We start from the raw sequence: 25,325 nt of genomic DNA, 5'->3' as shown, positions 1-25,325 counted from the left end.
GGAAGTTACAATAAATCTAAGCCTGGCTGGTAACGGCACAGACACGCAGCCCCAGTCCCTCTTTGAGTTCAGGGTCTTAGTGCCCATTACTGCAATCTGTCTCGTGTTGTTCCTGCTAGGAGTCCTGGGGAACCTCACAACTATTTTTGTTTTCCAGTACTGCAAGGAGATGAGGACCACAACCAATTTATACCTGTCCAGCATGGCTTTATCGGATATCTTGATCTTTGCTGGACTGCCTTTTGACCTCTACCGCCTCTGGAGGTATCGGCCCTTCGTGTTTGGGGACTTCCTTTGCCGTTTCCAGTTTTACCTGAGTGAGACTTGCACATACGCCACGATTCTGCACATCACCACCCTCAGCATGGAGCGCTACCTGGCTATTTGCTTTCCATTACGAGCTAAGAGGCTGGTGACCAAGCAGAGAGTGAAACTGGTCATTGTGGCTCTCTGGCTCATTTCCTTGATGACAGCTGGACCCATTTTTTTCCTTTTCAAAGTGGACCAACAGGAATGCAAACATACAGACCAAGCTGTCCACTCTGGACTTCTGCAAACTATGATTTGGGTGTCCACTGTGTACTTCTTCCTGCCCTTGACTTGTCTAACTCTTCTGTATGGACTCATCAGCAGGAAACTGTGGAAAAGCAGGCAAGAGATCCAGGAACCGAATGCTAGGAACAGAGCTCGATATCACAGGCAGACCATCAAGATGCTGGGTAAGACCTTCTGGTTGGCTAGCACTCTAGTTAGTGCTCCTGCCTCAAAGCTCTAGGTACTTCGGGTCAGTCCCTAGTCATTGTGTTTATCTAGCATTTGGACACTCATTCTGTTTTAATATGGTACTCTGGTTAAGTTAACTGAAGACACTTCACTGGCCCTGTGCAAGTGAGTATGCCATTTTCTAAAGCAATGTTTTGTACTATAAAATCACCAATTTCAGGTGAGTTCCAGCCCAGGGTGACCATTTAAAATAAAGTGCACCTTTCTTGATGTGGCAAGAAATTGGAGTACCCAGAGAGAGAGCCCACATGTGACATAGAGATGTCATGTAAATGTAAAGGAACTGAACCCAGCATGCTGGAGCTGTAAGGCATCATGCTGCTGTACTACTCACGGTGAATCTTAAAAAGCTAAAGCTAGCAATAAATGTTCAGGTTTATGATGATTTAAGCTATTGGGCTGACATGAAATGTGCACTTAGGCCCCCAAATTGTGCCAATTTGGACACTAGCCTTTAAACTTTGAAGCAAGACCTGCAAAATTAGTGCACATTAGTGCACCTTTACCTCCACCATTAACTGGAGAAAGATGCCAGTATAGGCATAGATTAAAGAATGGAGCTGAGCTGGGATTGGGCTGGACTGGCTTTTGTCGTTCTTCCCACTACATTTGAAGCTGGCATTTCCCTAAAGAAATAAACTTTATAGTTTTGGGGTTATGTTGTCTTTCTTATAGTGCCCTGGGTGCCCCCTGAAATACTTCATTAACAACAGTAGAGCATCTGCTAGTTTAGAGCTAGCTAGGACTTTTTTCCCCACTGAAAGTTAAGCAAAACCAGCATGTCCTCAACAAAGAGGCACTAAAAACTCTGGTAAGGTATTACACTTTGGTGACGCTAGTGAGTCTCTGAAGTTTTTCAGAATGGACCATCTACAGTTTAGGTGTTAGCTACCACCAACATTTAGTTTTGGGTGTTGACATACTAAGATGCCACCTACAGTGCCTTTAAGGTAGATGAGGCACCCTTACGTGGGAAAGTGAAGACGTCCTCTGATGAACATTTGTAAAAAGGAAGAGCTAATCATGATAAATTAATACAAAGGAGCAAAATGTCAAAAAAGAGTAGTAGCCTTTGCTTTGTGACTACCAAAATGTTACATAATATCTGTGAATTTGACTATTCGAGTTCATGTTTTTGTAAGGCTGGAGCTAGTCTCACTGAAGCCATACGTATAATATGTCTGAAGACAACCATCAGTGAATTTTGCTTAAGTGTGGGTGGAAACAATTAGACGGCTCATCAAGTGTCACATTTCTAAACCAATCCAGTGCCACATGAAGGAGGCACTCAAAGTTGGAAGGTGATTTTAAACTGCAAAGAGCTGCGGTGCTCTCGTTAACCTGGTCTGACAGACGGCAAGCTTCTGATTATGATGAAATGTCTACAGTCAAAAAGTCTCCTAAAAAACCCTATTGGACATATAAATGCATGGCATGCGTGCACGGAGCACATTGAATGTTTTAAAAAATATACATAAAATGACCTGATGCGAGGGAAAAGCCTTTCTGTAGCATCAGTTTTTACATTGGCATTCGACAGCATCAATAGACGAATGGTAAAAATGAACGATCTGTTGCCACTGGTGCTGTGCCTGCTCTCTGTTGTTCAGCGTTACGATGATACAGTATAGTGTAGGAGTCGATGTAAACTTGAAAGATTTGGTAGCTATATCTAGAAAATATTAAATGCAAAATATACATTTGAAGTAAATGATGTGTCCCACCCTGTTAAAAGGACTGCCGTTAGGAGAGTTGATAATGAAGAGCCACAGGAGATGCAGATTTCAGTGCTCAAAACACCCTAATCAACAAATCTGCCTAACGACACCAGTAGATAAGGCTACACGACATCCATCTTCTGACTGCACATGTAAACGAGTAACTAAGGGAAGGTAACGCAACCATCTGATTAGAAATGCAAATATATCACGACAGAATAGCACAACGTTTTAACATGTGGTATATGTACACTGTATTTGCTGTTGTTATGTCATATGATGATGTAACCCTCAAAATGACAGAAGGATATCATAGCAGACAGAGGCACTTCTCAAATGTGTGGAGGCCAATGACTACGGTGGTCTACATGTGTGTGTCTGTCTGTGTGTCTCCACTACCGCAGTGCAAATTTTCTTTCAGCATCAATTCTTTCATTCAGTATCTTTTTCTCTCCCCCTGAAACCCCAGAGGCGATTTAAAATGTACAACTAGAAAAACTGAGGGCAGGCATTTTAAGAAGAAGGACTGTGAGTGTCGCCATTGCAGCACAACTCATTACCCACTTTTTAACAGGTTGTCCCCAGACGTGAATCATGTCTGGCCTCTACAGACTAGGCTGGACCTGCCCCAGCAGCACAAAGAGTAAGACTGGAACCAAATCTGAACGGGTTGGCACACTCACACATGCACCCAATGTACCATTTTCGAGTTAATCTACAGAAAAATTTGATGCAGGATTAAAACTGCAAAAAAGAAAAAAAAAATCATGTAGACACAAAGCAAATGTGCAAACTCTACACCAACACTGACCGAGTAGGATTTGAGTCAAGTCTCCTAGAGCTGGGATACTGCTTATTTTTAAAACTATAGCAGAGTAAATCACAGAGACATGTGAAAAAGTAAGTAAACCCCATGGAAGTTGTTGACTTTCTCAACATATCTGAACAAGAAAACAGCAGATCTTCATGCACAGTGTCTTCAGATAAAGGTGATATACCTGAACAAAAACACAAGGAAAATTTGCCCTTTAAATTATTTAAATAACAAAAATATCAAAAGACTGTGATGGTGCAGGTTGACTCCATGCTCCCGGTTACATTCAGGAGCCACTTGAACCCAACACCGTCGATAGACATGACCAGGATGAGCTTGGCAGGTGAAGACAAACACAAAAAGCAAGGGGATGGTGAAAAAGTTTTCACCGCTTTTATTACAAACCACAAACCAAATCAACGGTGTTCAACTTAAAGTGCAGGGTTCCTTCCATAATAAATAAATATTACATACAAAAAAGTGTTCTTGTGGAGGCTAAAAGCAATCCAGTTAAAACAATGTTTTGTAATAAAAGCACTGAACACCTTTTCACCATCCCCTTGTGCTGTGTGTGTTTGTCCTCATCTGTCAAGCTCATCCCAGTCATGACTATCGACAGTGTCGGGTTCAAGTGATATAAAAGGGCAGCACAAAAGAACTTACTTAAAAACCTACATCTTTCTGGTAGTTTGGATTTGAAAGTCCTCTTACAACCCCTGAGACCTCACTGAAGACTTACAGTCTCGAATACCGTGTCTAGGTGGTCTGTCACACAACTTTCCAAAGGCCACAGCAATTTGCTCTCCTAACCGATGACACCCAGGCTGCCCTGTCTCAGTCGATTGCAACTCTTTAATGACCGTATGGCCACCTATGTGACAAACTCCACTGTGGGCCAACAGACCTCTGCTGAATTGGCATCAAGGCAGGTAACACAAGTTACACACACTGCAAATTACTCGATGTTAAGATGATCAGTTTTGAAAGCTGGGAGATTTTTTGTATTATTTTAGGGTGAAGCTGAATGTTTAGGAACCAACTTGTTTTCCCATGAGATAAGGAATGGCAATCAAGTGACCAGCGGCTTAATTTTAAACTTCATAGAGTTTAAAGGATGTCCCATTGGTCATCTTTTGACAATTACGTTTATGATTGTGAACGTCATGAAGGCTTGTTTGATAACTTACAATACACTCATAGTAGCTTGCATGAAATTATAAGATAGCCAATGCATTTTTGGGGCCACACTAACACCTTGAATTCATTTTCCACAAAATGGTGGCCCGTTTTATTTTATGGGGCCCCAATATACACTCACTGGGCCAATTATTAGGAGCGCTATTCTAATACTGGGCAGGGCCTTCTTTTGCTCTCAAAGCAGCTTTAATTCTACGTGGCATGGATTCCACAAGATATTCCTATCAGATTCTGCTCCATGTTGGCACAATTGAATCATGCAATTTCCACAGACATTCATGCTACAGATCTCCTGTTTGACCGAGTCCCAAAGGTGTTCTGTTGGATTCAGATCTGGTGTCTGGAAAAAGTCACTGAACTCATTTTCATGTTCATGAAACCAGTTTGAGGTGACTTTTGCTCTGTGACATGGTGCATTATCATGCTTGGGAGTAGCCATTAAAAGACTGTGGCCATGAAAGGATGAACATGGTTATCAACAATACTCCGATTGACTGTAGCATTCAAGCAATGATTGATTGGTATTAATGGACCCAAAATGTGCCAAGAAAACATTCCCCATGCAATTACACCACCACCACCACCAGCAGCCTGGAGTGTTGACACAAGGCAAGTTGGGTGCATGGATTCATGTTGTTGGCGCCAAATTCTGACCCTACCATTTGTGTGCCTCAGAAGAAATTGAGATTCATTAAACCATTGTTACATTTTTTCCAGTCCTGGTGAGCCTGTGCTCAGTGCAGCCTCAGCTTTCTGTTCTTGGCTGACAGAAGTGGAACATAATGTGGTCTTCTGCTGTTGTAGCCCATCTACCTCAAGGTTTGACGTGCAATGCATTCTGGGCTGTTATGCATTCTGCTCATCACAGTTGTACAGAGTGGTTGTCCGAGTTTTCGTAGTCTTTCTGTCAGCTTGAACCAGTTAAGTTCTCAGAGGAGACTGGCCTAACAGAGAACTGTCACTTACTGGATATACAATACAGTAATCCCTCCTCCATCGTGGGGGTTGCGTTCCAGAGCCACCCGCGAAATAAGAAAATCCGCGAAGTAGAAACCATATGTTTATATGGTTATTTTTATATCGTCATGCTTGAGTCACAGATTTGCGCAGAAACACAGGAGGTTGTAGAGAGACAGGAACGTTATTCAAACACTGCAAACAAACATTTGTCTCTTTTTCAAAAGTTTAAACTGTGCTCCATGACAAGACAGAGATGACAGTTCTGTCTCACAATTAAAAGAATGCAAACATATCTTCCTCTTCAAAGGAGTGCCCGTCAGGAGCATATAAAGTCACAGAGACAGAGAAAAGCAAACAAATCAATAGGGCTGTTTGGCTTAAGTATGCGAAGCACCGCGGCACAAAGCTGTTGAAGGCGGCAGCTCACACCCCCTCCGTCAGGAGCAGAGAGAGAGAGAGAGAGACACAGTTTGTTTTTCAAGCAAAAATCAATACGTGCCCTTCGAGCTTTTAAGTATGCGAAGCACCGTGCAGCATGTCATTTCAGGAAGCAGCTGCACAAAAGATAGCAACGTGAAGATAATCTTTCAGCATTTTTAGACGAGCGTCCATATCGTCTAGGTGTGCGAACAGCCCCCCTGCTCAATCCCCCTACGTCAGGATCAGAGAAAGTCAGCGCAAGAGAGACAGAGAAAAGTAAGATGGGTAGCTTCTCAGCCATCTGCCAATAGCGTCCCTTGTATGAAATCAAGTGGGCAAACCAACTGAGGAAGCATGTACCTGAAATTAAAAGACCCATTGTCCGCAGAAATCCGCGAACCAGCAAAAAATCCGCGATATATATTTAAATATGCTTACATATAAAATCCGCGATGGAGTGAAGCCGCGAAAGGCGAAGCGCGATATAGCGAGGGATTACTGTATATATATTTTTGAATCATTCTGGGTAGACTCTACAGACTGTTGTGCACGAACATCCCAGGAGATTCGCAGTTACAGAAAATACTCAAAACCATCCTGTCTGGTGCCAACAGTCGTGCCATAATCAAAATCATTGAGATCACAACTTTTTCCCCACTCGGTTGTGTGGTGTGAATTTTAACTGTAGCGCTGTATCATTTTATGCATTGCTCTGCTGCCACCTGATTGGCCGATTAGATAATTGCATGGATCAGCAGATGCACAGGGGCAGTCCTAATAATTTGATCAGTCAGTGTATGAGCACAGTTATCAGCTTTTTACAGAATCCTACAGAATGATTAAATAATTTATTTTTGATTGGGGGGCAAACGCTTCACCTTTTTTTTTTTTTATTATCTGGCAAATTGAAAATTTGATTTTACCCTTAAAGAACAAAGTGAGTCAGTAATTGGTAGTTTGAAGCCTTTTCTTTGGACCGCTCTCCTTGCCTCACATGCGGTGTGTAATTTATTCAATCCTTCATTTGAACTTGCTTATTCCCAAAATATTTCACTGACTGGTGTTCACCTGTTTTCCAGTAAGAGTAGACAGGTTTACGAATTGCATTTTTGGGCATTGCTTTACCCTGCAGGCCTTCAGATTGACCTGACTAAGAGACATCTGTCCGAGAGTGACATGGTCAGCCTGATGGCCGCTTCATACTTCTGGTACTGTCCATTGACAGTGTGACCCATCACCATCAGTGAGCTGCAGTGTACAGTCAGTGTGGGCTCATCCTGAGGTGATCTTGTTTTTCTGTACTTGTTTATGGTAATAAAACTATCTGAGGAGTTTGGCACTGTTGCCTAGTATCAAATCTAACTGTGTTTGCATCGTGTGTCATGAAGTTGACAAAGAGTAACAAAGTTGCTTATTAGCTTAAATTACCTCCTGAGTAGGTCTAATTGACTTAGCACAGTGGAAAACGTTATAAAATGAATACCCACACGTGGTAAGTCTGTTATGGACATCTGTATATACTTTTGACAAAAGAGAGACTTTTTATGTTGATCAGTGTCAAAAAGTCAAATTAAATTCACTGCAGTTCAACGCTGAAAAAGACAAAAATGTGAAAATATCCAAAGTGGTAAACACTTGTGTTAAAGCTTGTCAGCGTTTTGCAGTGCTGTGTGATTTTCTTTTATTTTTATACAAAAATAGTGAGTCTCGGGAGTTGAGGGTTTGGGTGTGTGCTGGTGGAGCGTTGTACAGCTGTGGGGAGTTCAGATAGATAGATAGATAAGATAGATACTTTATTAATCCCAATGGGAAATTCACAAGGGGAAATTGAGTGATTCCTTGTTCACATGCAAGGACGATCAGCCCAGCCATTCTTCTCCAACACTCCACAATGAGGAACTCAAGGGATTGGTCACTCCTATTGAGCATCAGAACGAACAGGAGTGGCTGAAGGCTTCAAGGGTCATCTCATGGATGAAGAGGGGTGGTGGTGGGATGATGTAGCCGGGCTTTGGGAGCCCCAGTGGGTTACCAGGTGGGATGAAAACTGAAAGATGGATGAACACATTTGCCAGGATCTCGGCTCTGCTGAGCAAATCCAATAGGTTGAGCAGTGAAGATGAGAGAGAGAGAGAAAGAGAGATGCATGTGTGTGTGTGTGTGTGGGGGGAGGGGGTATGGCAAGGGGTTCAGAGTGAAAGAGAGACAAGCCGATCTTAACTCTGTTTTTAGTCCTGATTTTAAAATATTGTTTTGGATATGTTCTCTTATTGGTTTTAACTCCAAAACAGAAGACATGTTTTTATAGATTATTTAATTTATTTATGAAAGAACTAAGGGGGCTTTGCTCACCAACCCCACTGGCCTGCGCTATGTTTCAGCCACTTTGCATCTCTGCTGCTTGCGTATGTATGTGGATTTCACTTTCACCAAACAACAAATCTTTTAATTCTCGTGGATACGCCTTTTCATTGGGAAGAAACACTACTTTTCCCTGATGGCAACACAAATTAGATGATCTACAAGTCTCTGACTTAAAGTTTAAATTAAATCCGAACAATATATTCGATCTGTTTTCACTGTTCCGTTATTTCACAGAGTAATAATTTCCATTTGTTTGCGCTAATGCGATCTTTACTATCATTTTTTGAGACTCAAATTTTAGTACTTTCATTATCTCTAACCTGCTCTGCGTGTGTATCGCGTCAACGTTTTTGAATTCTGTACGACGTTCTACTTTGTCATCTACTCTTTGTCTTTTATTTCCAGCCCCGGGCGTGGTTATATCTTTTGGCACAAAGTCTCGTCTCGCGGGACATGAAAGTATCTCTCTGAAAAAGTCACGTCTCATCCCAGGATTTTTTTATTATAATAGAGAGATGTATTCATTGAACTGCAAAACTGGAATCTGTGATTGTTTGGAGTAAACAGTGCTACACACTTTACACTAATCTTGTTTGCGTCCTCATTCCACAAGTCCATCCTCGGCACATAACTATCGATGTCCTGGGAAATGCAAGATGGCAAGGCTGCGGGCACCCAGGGCATTAAAGCACTGTATAGAGTCTGTCCTAATTTGGATTGAGGGCAGTAATGTATCATTGGAGTGCATGGAAAATATTTGATGCATGTAAAATTTAATTATTGATTAATTCAAATGATTATACTGTGACAAAAATGACAATGCTGTCAGTAGAATGTGCATTGAAAGATGTTGTGGATTTCTTCCTTGCTTCATTTCTTCCAAGTACTATGGAGGATTAGCATTGTGCATGTACTGTTCTGTCCATGTTTGTAGATACAATTCAAAAAATCTGCAGTGTTATTTTTGGTCCATTATTTTAACCTGTGGTTACGACCCCTTTTCTGTCTTTTTGACCAAGTCCTTCCACTTGCGTTTTGGCTCAGTTTACATAAGCTTCTGCCTTTTCATTCTTTTGCTTTGCTCCACCGGCTACGATTTTGTTTTCTGCATACTGAGCTTATTTTCTAGATTATCGATCTCCCAGTTTTTGGCTAGGTTATACTGCTATTTTCTATCTTCTGATTGCATCCCTTTTTCCTTGTTGCAGGCATTTCATTCAGTCGGCACACAAGCCATGTTGCATGCCTTGAATAGTGATCTTGTTTTTTTCATGTAATAGTCCTGAGAACACCAATAGTACAAGTTTAAAAACCATTTAAAGACTAATAAACCTTTAGTTACCACAGCACCATTAGCTATTTGAATTAGCACACCAAGGATAAATTAATAATGACAAACTACTATTTTACCAAAAGAGATGCCAGATTTATTCCAATATTTATGGTCTCCGCAGTTTTTTTTTATTAGGGAAAACTAGTAATTAGTTAGTAATCAAATCTGCTTATTTGTAAATCAAATGGGTTTATTACAGCAGTCAAAGCAAAGTTAGGACTTTTTGCTACAGAGGAGATAAGGGCCAGCATTACAAAATAAATCTAAAAATGAACAGACTTGAGATTAACTTAAAATAATATATATATTTTTTTTCCTTTTCTCCTTTGTTGTTATTTCTTCCCAGTTCTAGTAGTACTGGCCTTTGCTGTGTGCTGGTTACCTTTCCACGTGGGACGGATTCTGTTCTCCAATGCAGCATGGAATGGGACAGATGCAAAAGCTCTCTACCACACAGCACAATATTTTAACCTCGTCTCGATGGTTCTGTTCTACCTGAGCGCCTCCATCAATCCTGTCCTCTACAACCTTATGTCTGGACGCTATCGCTGTGCTGTATGCAGACTTCTGGGAATACACAGGGTGCCTCTGGGGACAGGGTGGTCAAGTCGCCGGAGCCAAACTAACACACCCATAAATACTGAGATCAGCACGTGCGTGTGAGCAGTAAAAGGGATTGGAGTGCCACAGAGAGCAATGTGAACATCAAATAACAGTGCAAGAGTTGTATTCTGTGCCTACATATCTCATCATCTGCTATCACATATGCAATTCTGAAAAATGTTGGTAACATAATTAAAATAATTAAGTATGGGTACTGAGAAAAGATATTTGTATATAAAGTTGAACAAGATGTTGTGGCCTCATCAGACAGAATCTAATAACCAACTAAGGTGTAGACATTTTGGCATATTTATTATTTTTTTTCATATACAGATGTATAATATATAATTGCTACGAGTGTCAACTGTGGCAAAATTTGCATTACAGCTGGCAACAGATATCAGGTTTAACACAGGATCCTAAACAGTTACATACTTAATTCCATTAAAGATGTTATAAATTCTTCTTCTTTTGGGTCTCCCATTGTTCCTTTAAATGAGTTTACCCATCATATCATTTTTATGTTTAATAATTAAGGGGATGAATGTTAAAAGGTTTAAAGTAGAGATATGCAGACTGGCCTTGGGTTAGTGTGCCATGCCCATTATTGACATTTGCTTATGTCTGGTGTTGCCAGGATGGGTTGTGTTCTAAACTCCACGTGTAACTTTGTATCAGAAAATTAATGAATATTATGGGCAGTATGGTGCCACAGTGGTAGTGCTGCTGCCTTGCAGTAAGGAGACTATGGTTCATTTCCCGGGTCCTCCCTGCTTTGAGTTTTCTCTGCGTCTGCGTGGGTTTCCTCCCACAGTCCAAAGACCTACAGGTTAGATGGGTAGCCATTATTGGCCCTAGTGCGTGGTTGGGGTGAGTGTGTGTGTTGTGTTTATGTGTTTCCCTGGACAGGATGCCAGTCCATCACAGGGCATTGTTTGTGCCTTATGCCCTATGCTAGCTGGGATAGTCTCTGGCACTCCTCGCAACCCTGTTCAGGATCAAGTAGGATAGAAAATGAATGAATATTATGGTGAACTGGAATTGGTTATGAACTTGGAGAATACAATGACAAATAAACACAAGCACAGTATGAAAGTTTTCTGCATCTTCACTTCAAGTATATGTCCAAAAGATACCTTGGCAGTCAAGCTGGACAAAGTATAACACCCGCATCTCACTGAAGGCCCTTTAAATTTTAAAGTGTTATGATGATCATGATATCTGGTTTTAGTCAGTTACTATCACCTAAAGGGAGTTATGAAAAGAACCAAAAACAATATGAAGCAAAGCTGGACTGACATTCAAGGTAATAGAAGATAGCATATAAAGAGGCAAGCAATTCCAAAGTATATGACCATAGACCAACAGCCATACAAAGGTGCATTTATAGGAAATAACAAAAGCAAACTCAAAAACTTTCTGGATAATGACTGTAATTTATTTCCCATTTTCAATATATTACCTATTTGATAGTAACAATTTAGTAATACATAATTCAAGGCAGTGTTTAACTTGAGTTTCTGAGATAAAAAGAAAAAAACAGAACTTTTTCAATAATACCACTAAAGTACACTGAGAATGGAATGTAGCTAAGCTATTTAATAATAAATTGCAAAGACGTTTTAAATGAAACAATTATGGCTGCTAAAAGGGGCTTTCACTAATGCACATACATTTTGTTCTTTAATGAAAGGTGTTTAGCCAATATTGCGGTGACCTGTTATTTCTCATCATTTCTCATATTGCAAGTTAACATGAAATTTGAACCCACAGAAAAATCAATTTGTTAAAATACAAGACAGTCTTAACGTTATTCTTAATAATTTTTAGTGTTGAATCTTTAGACAACAAATTAACACCCTTAACCTAAACTTACCATTCCCCAGCTACATCTCATCCTACAAGGATAAGCTGTTGTCTATTAAAATAAAAATGACAATAAAAACATAAAATGCATTGACCCATTGCACTTTTGACCTTGGTTGGATTAAAGTCATAGATTGATTAATAATTGGAAAAGGTTTAAAATCTATATAATATGAACAATTCTGGGAAAATCAATTAAAACGGAATATATCTTATATCTGTTTGCTGTATTGTTGTTTTACTTAATCCAAGCAAGCACACATTTATTGCATTATATTAAATAGATTAATTCAAGAACAAACTATAGTGAGAGAAAAAACAAAACAAAAAAAACACTAGTCTGCTGGTGACGTTAAAAGTGACCATCAAATGACTAGTTCCTCTTCTAAACTTCCAATATGGAGGTAATCAACTTTGTTGTGTTCTACAGTTATAATCTGGCACAGTTATGTTCATCAAGCATTCTGAAAATAAAATATGCATAAATAACTATTCAAAAGTAAAGAGAGTTAAAACATTGTAAAAGTTATGAAATAAAACGCTTCATTTAATGTGGATGTCATTATGAAATACACCAGATGCTTCTACATACATATTAGTGTGTCTCAAGACTGACAAACATTGCAGAACTGTTTTACAATTTCTGAAACTAACTGGGGAGAAAAAAGAAATATTGCAGCTATCCAAAAATATTTAGACATAAAGACTGCTAAAAACAGTCTTAAGTTCCCAACATCCATTTTACAAAGCACCAATGGTGTTAAGAATAATCATAATTAGCTTAAGAATAAACAGGACCGCTCATCTTGACATATGCAGTGGTCAGACTGTAGTATAAACATTCTGTTGAGAAAGCTTAAAATTCAACTTGTGATACGAAGGAAGAATTCTTATTACCTATAATTAATTTAGATTAAAAAGGGAATTCCTGGGCAAGCATACATACACAAATGGGCTTTATGCTGGGAATAACTACAATAGTCTAAAAGTACCACATAACCTGGCAAAACATCAGGCAGGCAGACAAAATTTCAGGAGTCAGGAATGAAGACCTCCATTATGCCATAAGCTTTAAGATATTCCTCTTTATACTATGTCCTGAATTTGCCAGCCAAAAACAAAATATACTTACAACTAATTTCACTCATACACTGCTCACCACTAAAGGAATATAATGTATTTATTATAAACTGCTCTAGTGTATATTTTCAAATAAAATCTAAATTATCACTTTAATTTTCTTATTAAAAACTCTCATATTTTAATATATGTATATTGTAAGTAGACAGCACATAAGGTAGACTTGAATGTGAAAGGATGCATAAAAGTATAAACTATTAATATATATTTATAAACTATTAATAAATTAGCTGCATTTGAAGTGATGGCAATGAAGAGTAAGAAAAAATATTACCGGAAACAAAACCATAAACAGATGAAAAAAATAATAATTTAAATGCAAATGAGATTCACAACCACTGTTGAGAGAAAAGAATCGTCACTGATAATAAATAATATTAAACAGGAACATCCCAAGCATTAAAAAGATAAGTAAGCAAAATGTTATAAAACGTTTAAACACATTTTAAAAAAGAAACAAGTACTGGATGTTTCAAGAACTAAGCTGCATTTGCTAAATAAATGGATTATCAATGCAAGAATTACATTTAGCAAATAAAGTGTTATTTGCTGATATACATCAGGCTTGGACAACAATCAAAAGGGAAAAAAAATAATATGTACGTAATATATTTATTTCTATGACCTAGCTTACTAGTGCATTAGCAACTAACTGCTCCAAGTCAATAAGACCAAAATGGGGAGCCATAAAAACTGTGATGAAACCTTGAAAAAAATGTGACATTTTTATATTTGTGCATGTGTGTGTCTTTATATACTGTATATGGTACACACATACAAGCTACTTCAGAATGCATATGGAAATACACACACACAGAAGAACAAATCAGAAAAATACCTGGCCTAACAGTAGAAATGTGAAAACTGGAACTGTAATGTTACATGCTAACTTTTTTAGAATACAGTTAATAACCTATGTAAGCATAAATATTAAAAATAATGCAAAAATCCATTAGAATGATTAAAAAACATTTAAAAAATATCAAAAAAGTAGGTTGCTCATTTTGAGCTAAATATTCAAACATTTATACAAATGTATTTTAAAATACACTGTGCATCTTAGGACAAATTAAGCACAAAGTTTAATAATGTGCTATACATTTTCTCCTAAAGACAGTTGTATACACACTATACAGTGTGTATATACTGTGTATATATATATATATATATATATATATATATATATATATATATATATATACAGATATGTGTTTGTGTGTGTGCGCATGTACTGTACATATACACACATACATACACAGTATATATATATATTTAGATATTTTGAAACAAACACAACAAGTCTTTTTCATAAAACATTGCAGAGTTTGTGCACAACACGGTCAGTATATTTTTTTTCATTTATGATTAATTGAAAACATTGGAGAGAACGTTATGCTTATTAACAACAGCCTGCTTTTAAAATATATGTGTAATAAATTATATCACTTCACATACAATTCTAAATGTTATTCTTTGCATATTAAAAAAACTAACAATGGCAGAAAACATCAGGAAGTAAGTTCTTACAGAGAGGACTGGTATAAAATGAAGAAATACTAAAACTTTGGCACCCTGTCCTTGATTCATTATTAATAAATTAATAGACAGTATATAACCATTACATAGGAACAGCTACATTTGGAAAAGGATTTCTGCTGAACACCCCTTGAGTGGATTCAACCAGCAAACCAAGTCTCTACAGTTAACATGTATCTATGCATCATTTTGCAGGAATTAGATGTTTTAGGCTGCATGTTTTCAGGCTGGTTCTGAAGCAAAATATGTTAGCTCTGTGCTTGTATGTGATTTTAAGGCTGTTCTTTACTCTCCCAACAAAATCTAAAAAGTAATCTTAAATTTCTGTCAGGTCAAAAGTACCCTTACAATTAAATAATACAATACAACAAACAAAAAGAGACATGAAAATGTTCCAACAGTAACAATATAAAAATATATCAAATATTTAAGAACCCTTTTTTCCTCATCAAACAGCAGCAATAAAAGAAATCGTTGCACTATACAAACATAACCACTTCCTATTCGTAAGAGTACAAATATCTAAGCAATGTCCCATTTCTGTTTTTTTCTCAGCTGTTTTTCTCATACTGAATACATTTCTTGTCTATTTGTCTTGGCTCACTTGATCACAAAATACTGGATGACAACTGCAAACAACACAGCAATTAATGCAAAGCCAAGTAAGAGAAGCAATGCACATTGTTCATCGCTTATGGGGGTTCCCCGGAACAGAGAATGCTCTTCACATGCTGTTGGCATAGTCTCTTTGGGCAAGGTGCTCTGCTGTTGTGTAAAGATGGTACTGATGGGACTGTACTGACCCCATAATTCCTGTGTGCTGCCATTTTCTTTATATTGACGACCAGCACCCACCCTGAAACGGAACTCAGAGCTTAGTGGAAGTCCACGGAAAACAAATGATGTTTCCAGACCTTTATACACCTGTGTGGAAAATTAATAAGAGAAATACATTAATGAAAGATGTCACTCTATATACATTTTCAAACAAATTCAAAAGTTATCAAAATCTAAAAAAATCACATCAACAAAAGAAAAAAGGCCCTGCCATGTTATTACATTCCAAAACACAAATATTTTCCAAATAAAAGGTACAACACACACCTTTAGCCCTGTGATATGCATTTATGTGATTCCCATGCACCTGAGATTCTGAAGGACTTGGTCTAACCACACAGTGACTTGTAGCATGTGTTGCAGTAGTCTAAATCTGAGAATAATGCCATTAGGATTTGAATTAGCATTTCCAAGGTCAATCATGGTTCTTTTTCTGGAAAGAGTGAGTTACTCTATGCTGGTAAGTACAAAGTAGCTGCCTCAGTCCAGGAAATTCAAGCTCCATGAGGCCTTATTAACACTAGAATTACCAGAGCCTACGAAAAAAACTCGTAAATCCGTCCCACCTTAAATCGCGTCTTAAATCCGTTTGCACCTCTCCGCTAGAGTCCTTTGTCATCTAAATGTGCTGATAAACAAAAGCTACTAGCAGCCAGCTATTCCATCCCCCCACCGACTTAGAACGAATTTCTCCTAGCTCATGCCTTACCTTGATTTGATTATCTGGGATTGAAGTGGAGTTTTAGAGTGGAAATAATATAGTGTTATTTGGAATACACGCATTTCATGTGTGTTCTGTTCCATTCAGTAGTCTGTGCAAACACATTTTTAAAACAGAAACGTTTTTCATATTCCTTTACCAGTATCATAAGTTACACCGGCTGTTACAGACTGAAATCAAATTTATGTTGTTATTCTAAAATTGTAAGAATAAGAGCAGTTCACTTCTCGAAGTGGAGCCGTGCGGGATCGAACTCGCCACCCTCTGATTCCCAGTCAGGAGCTGATACCATTACGCCACCGCGGCGGTTGTAGTAAAAGTATCAATGTGGCATGCTAACGCGGCTTTTTTTTTTTGTGCAGTTATATTTTTGAATAAAAGCACACGTGTTCTCTTATTTGTACCTTTTGTGAAAGTGTTTCTTTGATATATGGACTTCAGGCTTCATACGTTATATAGTTAATGCCTACATTTTGTCATTTACTATTAGAATATGAAAAACGTTTCTGTTTTAAAAATGTGTTTGCACAGACTACTGAACGGAACGGAACACACATGAAATGCGTGTATTCCAAATAACACTATATTTTTTCCACTCTAAAACTCCACTTCAATCCCAGATAATCAAATCAAGGCAAGGCATGAGCTAGGAGAAATTCGTTCTAAGTCGGTGGGGGGATGGAATAGCTGGCTGCTAGTAGCTTTTGTTTATCAGCACATTTAGATGACAAAGGACTCTAGCGGAGAGGTGCAAACGGATTTAACTCTTTTAGGGCTAATTTTTTTTTTGTTTCTTTTCTCCCAGGGCTGAATATTTTTCCAAAAACTAACATTTTTTAAAAAAAGAACACAAAGCAATTGTTTAACATATCAAATCAACAAAAAATATTTACTTTTGACAAATGTTACTGTCTTGCATGTTGTATGAGCCTGCATACTCTATGATTTCACATACATATCACATACATTTTACACAGCAAAGTCTGATCTCGCTCAAAGCAGCCAATTTCAGTCATTGCCACATTGCACTCCTTACAATATGTGTTGTTTTGATGCCTATTTTTCAATTGTCTGTTGCTGCATTTTCTAACATATATTGTTAGTGTGTACTGTAGAGAGACAAGTCACCCATTTGCCATCGTGCCATGCCACTGCCACCAAGTTTTCTGCCTGCATGAAAACCGTATTGTCACCTCTTTTCATCTTCTGAAACTTTATGAACTTTATGTATGGCATTATAGCCTGGCTCACCCCATGGGATTTGCTTCTGTTTATTACAGAAGTGAATAAAACTTTGCAGCAGCACGTACCTAAGCCACCAGGGGACAAAACACGTTTGGACCAATGCTCCCTGAAGTTATATCACCAGTTCTGTCCCATCTCTATTTGTAATGCCACAGCGCGCTTCATCTCGTCTTTCGTTGTGGGTTTCCACTTTGAAAAACGAGACTGCGATGCAAACGCAGCCCGCGATTCAAAAAAAATCTCTGCCTACCTGTTTGTCTCGTCTGACAGTAACTGAAAAGCAGCATCAGGAGAGAGCAGCCTGAAGTACAGCAGCTGGTGATCTGTCGTGTCCAAAAGCAAGCCATGCCGTCTTATAAACTCCGGTAGCCAGATCGGCTCTCAACGGATCAATGTATGTGTATTTATCCCATGCGAACCTTGCCGTAGATGCATCGGCTGCGCGAAGGCACTCAACTGGCAGCAGATCCGCTGGCGCGGCATCGGCTGGTGTCTGATCAGCTGATGCCTGCTTCTAACTCTCTTGCGCGATCTCCTGATCACTGCCAATGAAGTCCGATTCTGAAAAATCAAGAGTCCGACTCCGCGATAATGCGCAAAACAACGTCTGCCAAATGTTTTCTTTTCTGCACTTGCTTCGCTGCCTTTTCACATGTCGGTGCCATCTTGCCTTTGTTTACATTTCGCAACTCACGCACACGCAATGTTTATTTGCCGAGTCAACGAGTCTCGCATTCCTCCAAGCACAGAGGGAATGCCTGTGACGTGACAGTGAGATTTGTCGCCATTAACAGCTGATTGTCACCCTCTATCCCTGGATGTCGACTTTTGTCGACATTCGCCTTCAACCCCTCCTGTCGACAAAAGTCGACATCCGCCCTAAAAGAGTTTTTTCGTAGGCTCTGGTAATTCTAGTGTTAAAGAACGTGGATTGAAGTAATAGTGTGATTGAAAAATGATCATTAGTAACAAGTTCCTGAAATGAAGATTCTATACTGCTGGGATATAACTATGGACAATTCATAAGAAAATCTTAAATATTGAAAAGGAAGGGGAGGGTGGATTAAGAGTATCATTTAGTAAAACTGCTTAATGGTGTGCAGTCTGCATGCCTTTCAGTAGACTTTAATTAGTTTAAAAGGTCTTAGAATTGCTTAATCCAAGATGTATCATTTAAGTCAAACATCTGCTGAAGTATACCTTCTAACAGAATATTCTTATAGCCACAGACTATGCATAAATGAAATATGACATTACCATAAGTAAGCCAAGTGACATAAAAATGTATATCTCTTTATAGCATGCATGTAAAATCATCCCTAAATAAACTACTTGAATTGAAAGGGTAAAACAAGAAATTATGCAAAGACCATTCACAATTTTCCTATTTCTGTAATTAATTATATTGCATTTTTCCTCTTATTATACACTCATGATAAAGAATTATTATTAAAATATATGAGCATATTAAAACAGACATCATTTGAAAATGTTCACTAACATGAGATATTTCAGAAGAATGGTATTAGGTTTACCTGCTCAGTACCACGGCCAGTAAGAAGCTGAAGAGCATAGACAATAACATCTCCTCTCATTGGCTGCAGTGGTTCCCATGTAACTTCAAAAACATTTTCTTCTGATTTCTGTACTTTGGGGGCTTTAAAAGTGAGAGAATATATCAAAAAATATGAATCCATTGAAACATATATAAAACACTAAGCAAGGCACAATTTTCAACAGGAGGGTTAACTAATGTTTGATTGAAGCTAAAGTTTGAGAACTGCTAACTACAGATATCTAGGTTGAGAGAGATTTGAAGGAGAGAATTATTCAATCATCTTCCACAACAGTAAAATCCATGGTGTGTTAAATGTCTGCTAAAGTGTCTCTTACTGCCATAGAAGGTAATCTGAAATAGCGCACTACACAGCAAAAACAACCACTGCACAATTGTGGCCTTTCTATGTAATATAGAAATTGATCAGTCATCACTTATTTTACTGGATTTCCATTTCTTTCTCCAATTTTTCACTCCCAAGTCCAAATACCAATTTGACCACAAGAGTATACTTTATCATAATACTGATAAATTAAAGAGTAACATAACTGACAAGTCATGGCTAGAGTATTTCTACATTTTTTCCTTCTCCTAAATGCTGACGTTATCAAAGACACTGAAATTGTGAAACAAACATCTTTTTATTAATCATATAGAGTCAAACACCTATTCTGTATATAAACAAATTATATATATGAAGATGCAAGAAATTAATATAAAAATCAATTCATTCATTTTCAGAACGAGGCAAATAAGCAATGAAGAAGTCTACAGTGTGTGTAAACCCAATATTTACAAAGTAATCTAATTAGATTCGAAAATACTTATAGAATAGATCTGTCTATACTGACATTTTATTGAAATGGATGAATTTCACATGAACACTGATGCATGTCATGATATTTTTTTTAACAAAAATGTCTAAAGCTAATTAACATATATATCAATGTTATTTACTGTATTTTACTTTAGCAGGTAGTATTTTAAAACATATTCAAACCACAGTTTCACTGAGGAGTAGTTGTTAAGCTGTGCTAGTTCACAGGTCAAGAGTTTTATGTTTGAATCATAGTCTGCAACTCTGTGTACACTTCACCAATGACTATGTTCTTTTCTCTGGATATTTTGGTTACTGTAACATGAAAAACCCAATTTTTAGGTTAAAAGGTAACTCTGAATTGTCCTGGTGAACCATGCATTGAACAGGTAATGAACCTTGTCTTTCATCTAATTCTAGGCTGAGGATGGATGGCCAGATGAAGTATTGTAAATGCTGAAAAATACTAAATATTAGTTTACCCATAAATATTTAAAATGATCAGGTCACATGCTTTTCAGGGAAGAGAATTAATGCATAAGAATTTTATCTGCTAAACCAGGGGTGGGCAAAATCATTCCTGGAGGGCCACAGGTTTTTGTTCCAACCCAGTTGCTTAATTAGAAAACAATCCTTGCCAATAATTACATTTCATGGCTTGTTAGTGCTTTAACTCTGCTATGTCAAGTCATTCTCATATCCTAGATTTTTTTTTCCATTCTAAGGATATCATCCAAATACTTTGAAGTGTAAAACGGATGGGTAACTCTCAATCCTTCACTTTTTTCTCTTCTCTTTCCTTCCAAGTATTTAATTAAACCAAACAGTGCACGATAAATACAAACAGGTGTAAAGGGTAACAAGCAAAATGGATAACTTCTGGTTTCTTTTGTCATTTGCATCTTATTACTAATAAGGAGCAATTAAAAACTGAGAATGCAGCTGTTTAAGACTAAAATAAGCAATAAGGGTTCAAAATCTTAACAAGGGAGATAACTAAAATGAAGCAGAAGTGTTTCTAGAGCAATAAGTGCTTCTTATTAAGCAATTGGGTTGGAACAAAAAAATCTAGGATATGAGAATGACTTGACATAGCAGAGTTAAAGCACTAACAAGCCATGAAATGTAATTATTGGCAAGGATTGTTTTCTAATTAAGCAACTGGGTTGGAACAAAAACCTGCAGCCACTGCGGCCCTCCAGGAATGACTTTGCCCACCCCTGTGCTAAACCATATCTTAAAATATATAGCACATAGGCTACCTTCACTGCATAAACACATTAACATAAATTATTACACTACCATAAAAAAGAAACAGGCAAGTTGGGTACAAGTGCACAATATATAGCAAATGCTCTACTTTTTATAAACTTTATAAAAACAAAAAATCCTAAGCATGCAGTTTTTAACTTAGATATTCTCAGTGCTTGAGTTGAGCAGGCATGCAGTGATTTAGAAGACATGTGGATCTTGTTAGTGCGCTTCTGTGAGAGGTGGGGCAATTAAAATTACCTTAACAAAAATACATTCTCTAAATATTCATACTATTAAACATGCTGCTTTGGATTAGAAAATCTATGAAAAATTATGTGCAGTGAATACAAATAATGAAAAATCAGTCCAGGAGGCAAAGTGTTTATTGTAGGACTCAAAAACAGTTAATATCATGTGGTGCCATTTGCCATTTCTGTACGTAATTCACACTTCTCAGCAGTATGGTTCCAAAAATAAAGATGAAAAAATGCTGTGGCATTAAAACTCATTACATTTTTTAAATATATGCAACTTTATACTCTTAGTGCTTTACTATAGTATGCTTGTATGCATATTCTACTCATCACAACAGCAAAGCTGATCAACTGGGTGATGGTTTAATTCTGACAAAATGCTGTTTGGAGTATTTTATATCACCTTGACTGCTTAAAATAAATGTTTCTTTTTTGTTTTGAAATTTTTACAAGCCTGCTTTTGTGATGGTGCATGTTGGCTCCATGCTCCCACTGTTCTATGGAAGCCCCTTGAACCCACCATGAAACCGAGATGAGCTGGGCAGATAACGACATATACATTGCAGACAACAGTTAGGTGTAAAAAGTGATGAAAGTGCTTTTATTTAAAAACAGTCAAACAAACAGTGTTTAAAAGTGCAGGGCTCAAAGAATCCATAAATAAATAAATAATCCATAAAAGTCGCTGAACGTACAGAAGTTAAAAACAAACCCATAAATAATCCATTAAAAATGAGGCTAAAATCCTAAGACAAGTAGCTTCTCTAAAATCTCAGTCCCTAGCACATCCTTTTAAAATTCACATCTCCTCTGCCATCCCCAAATGGGATTTTACTATTGAGGCGATGCTCACCAACAGACACAGACCATCATCCTCCAGGTTCGGGTCCCTAGTGCGCCACAGATCTCAGTAGGGCACCCCATCTGCACCTGTTCTTACTGAGGCTTGGGTCCCTGCGGCCATCCATGGCTCCCCATCCGAGCCTCCCCCTGCATTCCTGGACTTAGGTGGAAGCAAGCCAGGTGTCACTTCCTACTCTACCAAAATGATCAGTGGGAGTGACTCTCTTCAGCCTCGTCGGCTGCAAGCTCCTCCCCCGGGCTTTCCTTCCTTCCTTCCTTCCTTCCTTCCTTCCTTCCTTCCTTCCTTCCTTCCTTCCTTCCTTCCTTCCTTCCTTCCTTCCTTCCTTCTTCTCTCCCATCTTTTAACATCCGTTCTCTTTCCTTTTGTTTTTTTCCTTCTTCATACCTTCTGCCACGCTGGCTCCCCCTTATATGCCTCCTTGGGTGCAGCACCTCAGTTGAAAGCCAATGGACCAATCAAGATAGACCACACCGTCACATGCAGGTGTGCTCCGTCTCAACCATGCAACCAAACTCTTTTAACCACGTGAGCACACACAGCCATGGAGTTCGAACAGGCTACTTATTTATTTAAAAACGGACCTCTACTGCTTAGCTACAGACCCACTATTCCACAGCTTTATAAAGGATTAACAAATTTGTAACTCAAACAAAATAGTTATTGAGAACTGAACAACAAGCTCCTATGCAAAGTCACACTTTTGAGCACAGTATAGGCATAATGGGCACAAGAGACATAAAACAATTAGCAAAAAGAAATGTCTTATTTTCAATGAAGACAGCAAAAACACTATGGTGTGTGATACGAGACAAGAAACAAGAAAACAGAACTATTATTGGTCACTACTTATAAGATCATATAACTTTTTTTAAAAGATTCTGAGCTGCATTGTAAATACAGAAAATCAGGGTAAGGGGAATATTTTCTAAAATTTAAGTCATTGTTAGAACATGCTTGAACTCCATCCATTTATCTATTTTTTGAACCTAGTACATCCTTTACAGGATTATGGGGATCTATAACCTTTCCTGGTAGCATCAGGATGTCATGGTAGGAAACACTCGCATCATTCAGGATCAATTAAGAATCATTAGTTGATTTAATGCATATCTCTTTGGTATATGGAAGAAAACATGATCTAGGCAAAATTTAATGAAGTTGCTTGCAGTTGTTAGGATTAAGTAACATAACTCCCAACACAAATGTTTTCCCTTTATGCCAAATTTGATGTTGTATAGAAAGAAAAATCTTTGGTGAAGTTGTACTGTAGTAAAAGAATAATGAAGTATCTCCATATTTACTGTATATTATACAATGGCTTGTTGAGGTATATACTTTTGAGATAAAAACAAACGGTGTACAATGGAGACTTGATTGGATGACTGTACCAAAGCATATTACAGATATTCTACACAGGGAAACTTTCTATATAAACAATGATTATTTAAAATGTCAAATATACAGTGCATTTACTTTAAGTGAAATTCACCTGTTTAATATTTTCATTTAGGGAGAAATAGAAGTGAAAATGTGTATCAAACAGAGCCAACATGAATTTAGAAAGAAAAATGTTGCTTTTTCTAAAAACAAAACATGGCCACGAGATATTATCTATTAAGTAAAAGCCCCTAGAAACAAAGAACTAAATCTCCTATTGATATTGCCGCTTTTACCTTTTAGCTGTGGTGGAGGTGACTTAGTAGTAGAAAAGGTGTAAACATGTGAGAACAGACCCTCTCCTGAAGCACTGTGTGCTTGTATTCTAAAGTGATAGGCAGTTGATTCACTTAACCGTTGAACCTTGTAGGTATGACAAGGGCCACTGTAGATACAGACAAACCTAAAGGAAAAAGCAAGTTGAGTTACAGACAAACACGGAGAGATTCAAAACATTCTTTTCCATTTCACAATATCATCTTCTATAATGTGAAACACTAGTATCAAGAATGGGAAAACTGATGCCCACACACCAATAACATAGGGGACTTAGACTCTTAGTTTAGTAGATATTTGCAAAATTAATCTTGTGTAAATCTTCACATTTACTGTAAAATTGTTTTCACATGTCTCTCTTTAATTTATTCCATTTGAAGTTGGCACTGGACAAACATGTTATTGAAACATTTATTCATTCCTCGTATATGCAAAGGAAAGCAGTACTTAAAAAATGCATCTTGTGCATAATACCAAAGCTATATCTAGTGAATCATTGTTATCACAATGCACGAGAAACATGCTTCTATTTGAAAAACAGAGGTACTATTAAGATCATTCTTCAGCATTTTTAAAGATGTAGCTTTATAACAGTAAAATTTTGAAACACAAGAGTGGAGCACTTATCTAACTTAGAAGACTAAGGTTTAATTTAAAATATTTTGAAAAACTTTAATCTGTAACAATGGTAAAGAATATTGGCTAGAGTGGTATGAAGTCACAGCAAGTAACTACACTGTACTACTATACAAGCAACGGCTTTGTAAACTACGTCAAAATGAGAGTGAGTGCCACTGCGGTCATTAGTTATTAAAATTGCACACTTTTTTCTTTGGCACATGGGCAATTGATGGTTTAAAGTATGTAGGAACCATATGTTCTCTTAGTGGAGCAAAAAACAAATACTTAAAAAAATCAGGTAAGTAGTTTACACAGTTTTTTTTTTAGAAAAAAAAAACAAAAAAAAAATTGTCATATTTCTTCTGGACCAGCTGCCATAATAATGTTCACTAAATTGAAAGGTCTCCTCACACTCACCCGCAGAAACTGAAAAGATGAAAGGCATGCACAACTACAGCACATTGAAAGGGAGGAATACTATTGTTGCCATAAAAGCAGGAGTAAAAAGCGTAAGTTCATCTTGGAGAGAAGATGTGGATATAAATCGATAAGTCTTAAGGCAGTGATTCATAAATATGTGCATCATTAGCGTGTTGCAATCTGCTTCAAAAGTGATTGATTTATTGATTGATTTATACCTTTAATTACTTTCCTAAATTATACCTGTATTTGTATGTTTTTAAAATGGACACCTAATATGTGGTAC

At 37.6% G+C, this 25,325-nt stretch overlaps 2 protein-coding genes and 1 long non-coding RNA gene across 3 annotated transcripts in view; 1 reads left to right on the top strand and 2 right to left on the bottom strand.

Moving 5' to 3' along the window:
* The window catches only part of LOC114663127 (growth hormone secretagogue receptor type 1-like), a 28,926-nt gene extending 18,603 nt beyond the window's left edge, over positions 1-10,323 (top strand). Inside the window, exons 5-6 of the mRNA XM_028816884.2 lie at positions 50-719; positions 9,936-10,323. Coding sequence (XP_028672717.1) covers positions 50-719; positions 9,936-10,252 — 987 coding nt within the window. The 3' untranslated portion in view covers positions 10,253-10,323. The remainder of the gene's footprint in view (positions 1-49; positions 720-9,935) is intronic.
* Positions 10,324-11,608: 1,285 nt separating this feature from the next.
* Positions 11,609-14,315, bottom strand: LOC114662486 (uncharacterized). Its single transcript, XR_003717995.2, has 2 exons — positions 12,956-14,315; positions 11,609-12,913 (listed from the first exon to the last, which is right to left on the bottom strand). It is a non-coding gene; the product is annotated as an uncharacterized LOC114662486 (long non-coding RNA).
* A 136-nt stretch (positions 14,316-14,451) lies between these two features.
* LOC114662485 (fibronectin type-III domain-containing protein 3a-like) overlaps positions 14,452-25,325 on the bottom strand; it is a 142,447-nt gene continuing 131,573 nt past the window's right edge. The window contains exons 24-26 of the mRNA XM_028815976.2: positions 23,959-24,125; positions 19,073-19,194; positions 14,452-15,658 (exon numbers count right to left, since the gene is read on the bottom strand). Coding sequence (XP_028671809.2) covers positions 15,335-15,658; positions 19,073-19,194; positions 23,959-24,125 — 613 coding nt within the window. The 3' untranslated portion in view covers positions 14,452-15,334. The remainder of the gene's footprint in view (positions 15,659-19,072; positions 19,195-23,958; positions 24,126-25,325) is intronic.

The sequence above is a fragment of the Erpetoichthys calabaricus genome, chromosome 12 (genome assembly GCF_900747795.2).
Source record: "Erpetoichthys calabaricus chromosome 12, fErpCal1.3, whole genome shotgun sequence".
NCBI classification, from domain to species: Eukaryota; Metazoa; Chordata; class Cladistia; order Polypteriformes; family Polypteridae; genus Erpetoichthys; species Erpetoichthys calabaricus.
Note: the sequence above shows the minus strand (reverse complement) of the source record. Positions and strands in the feature narration are given on the sequence as shown.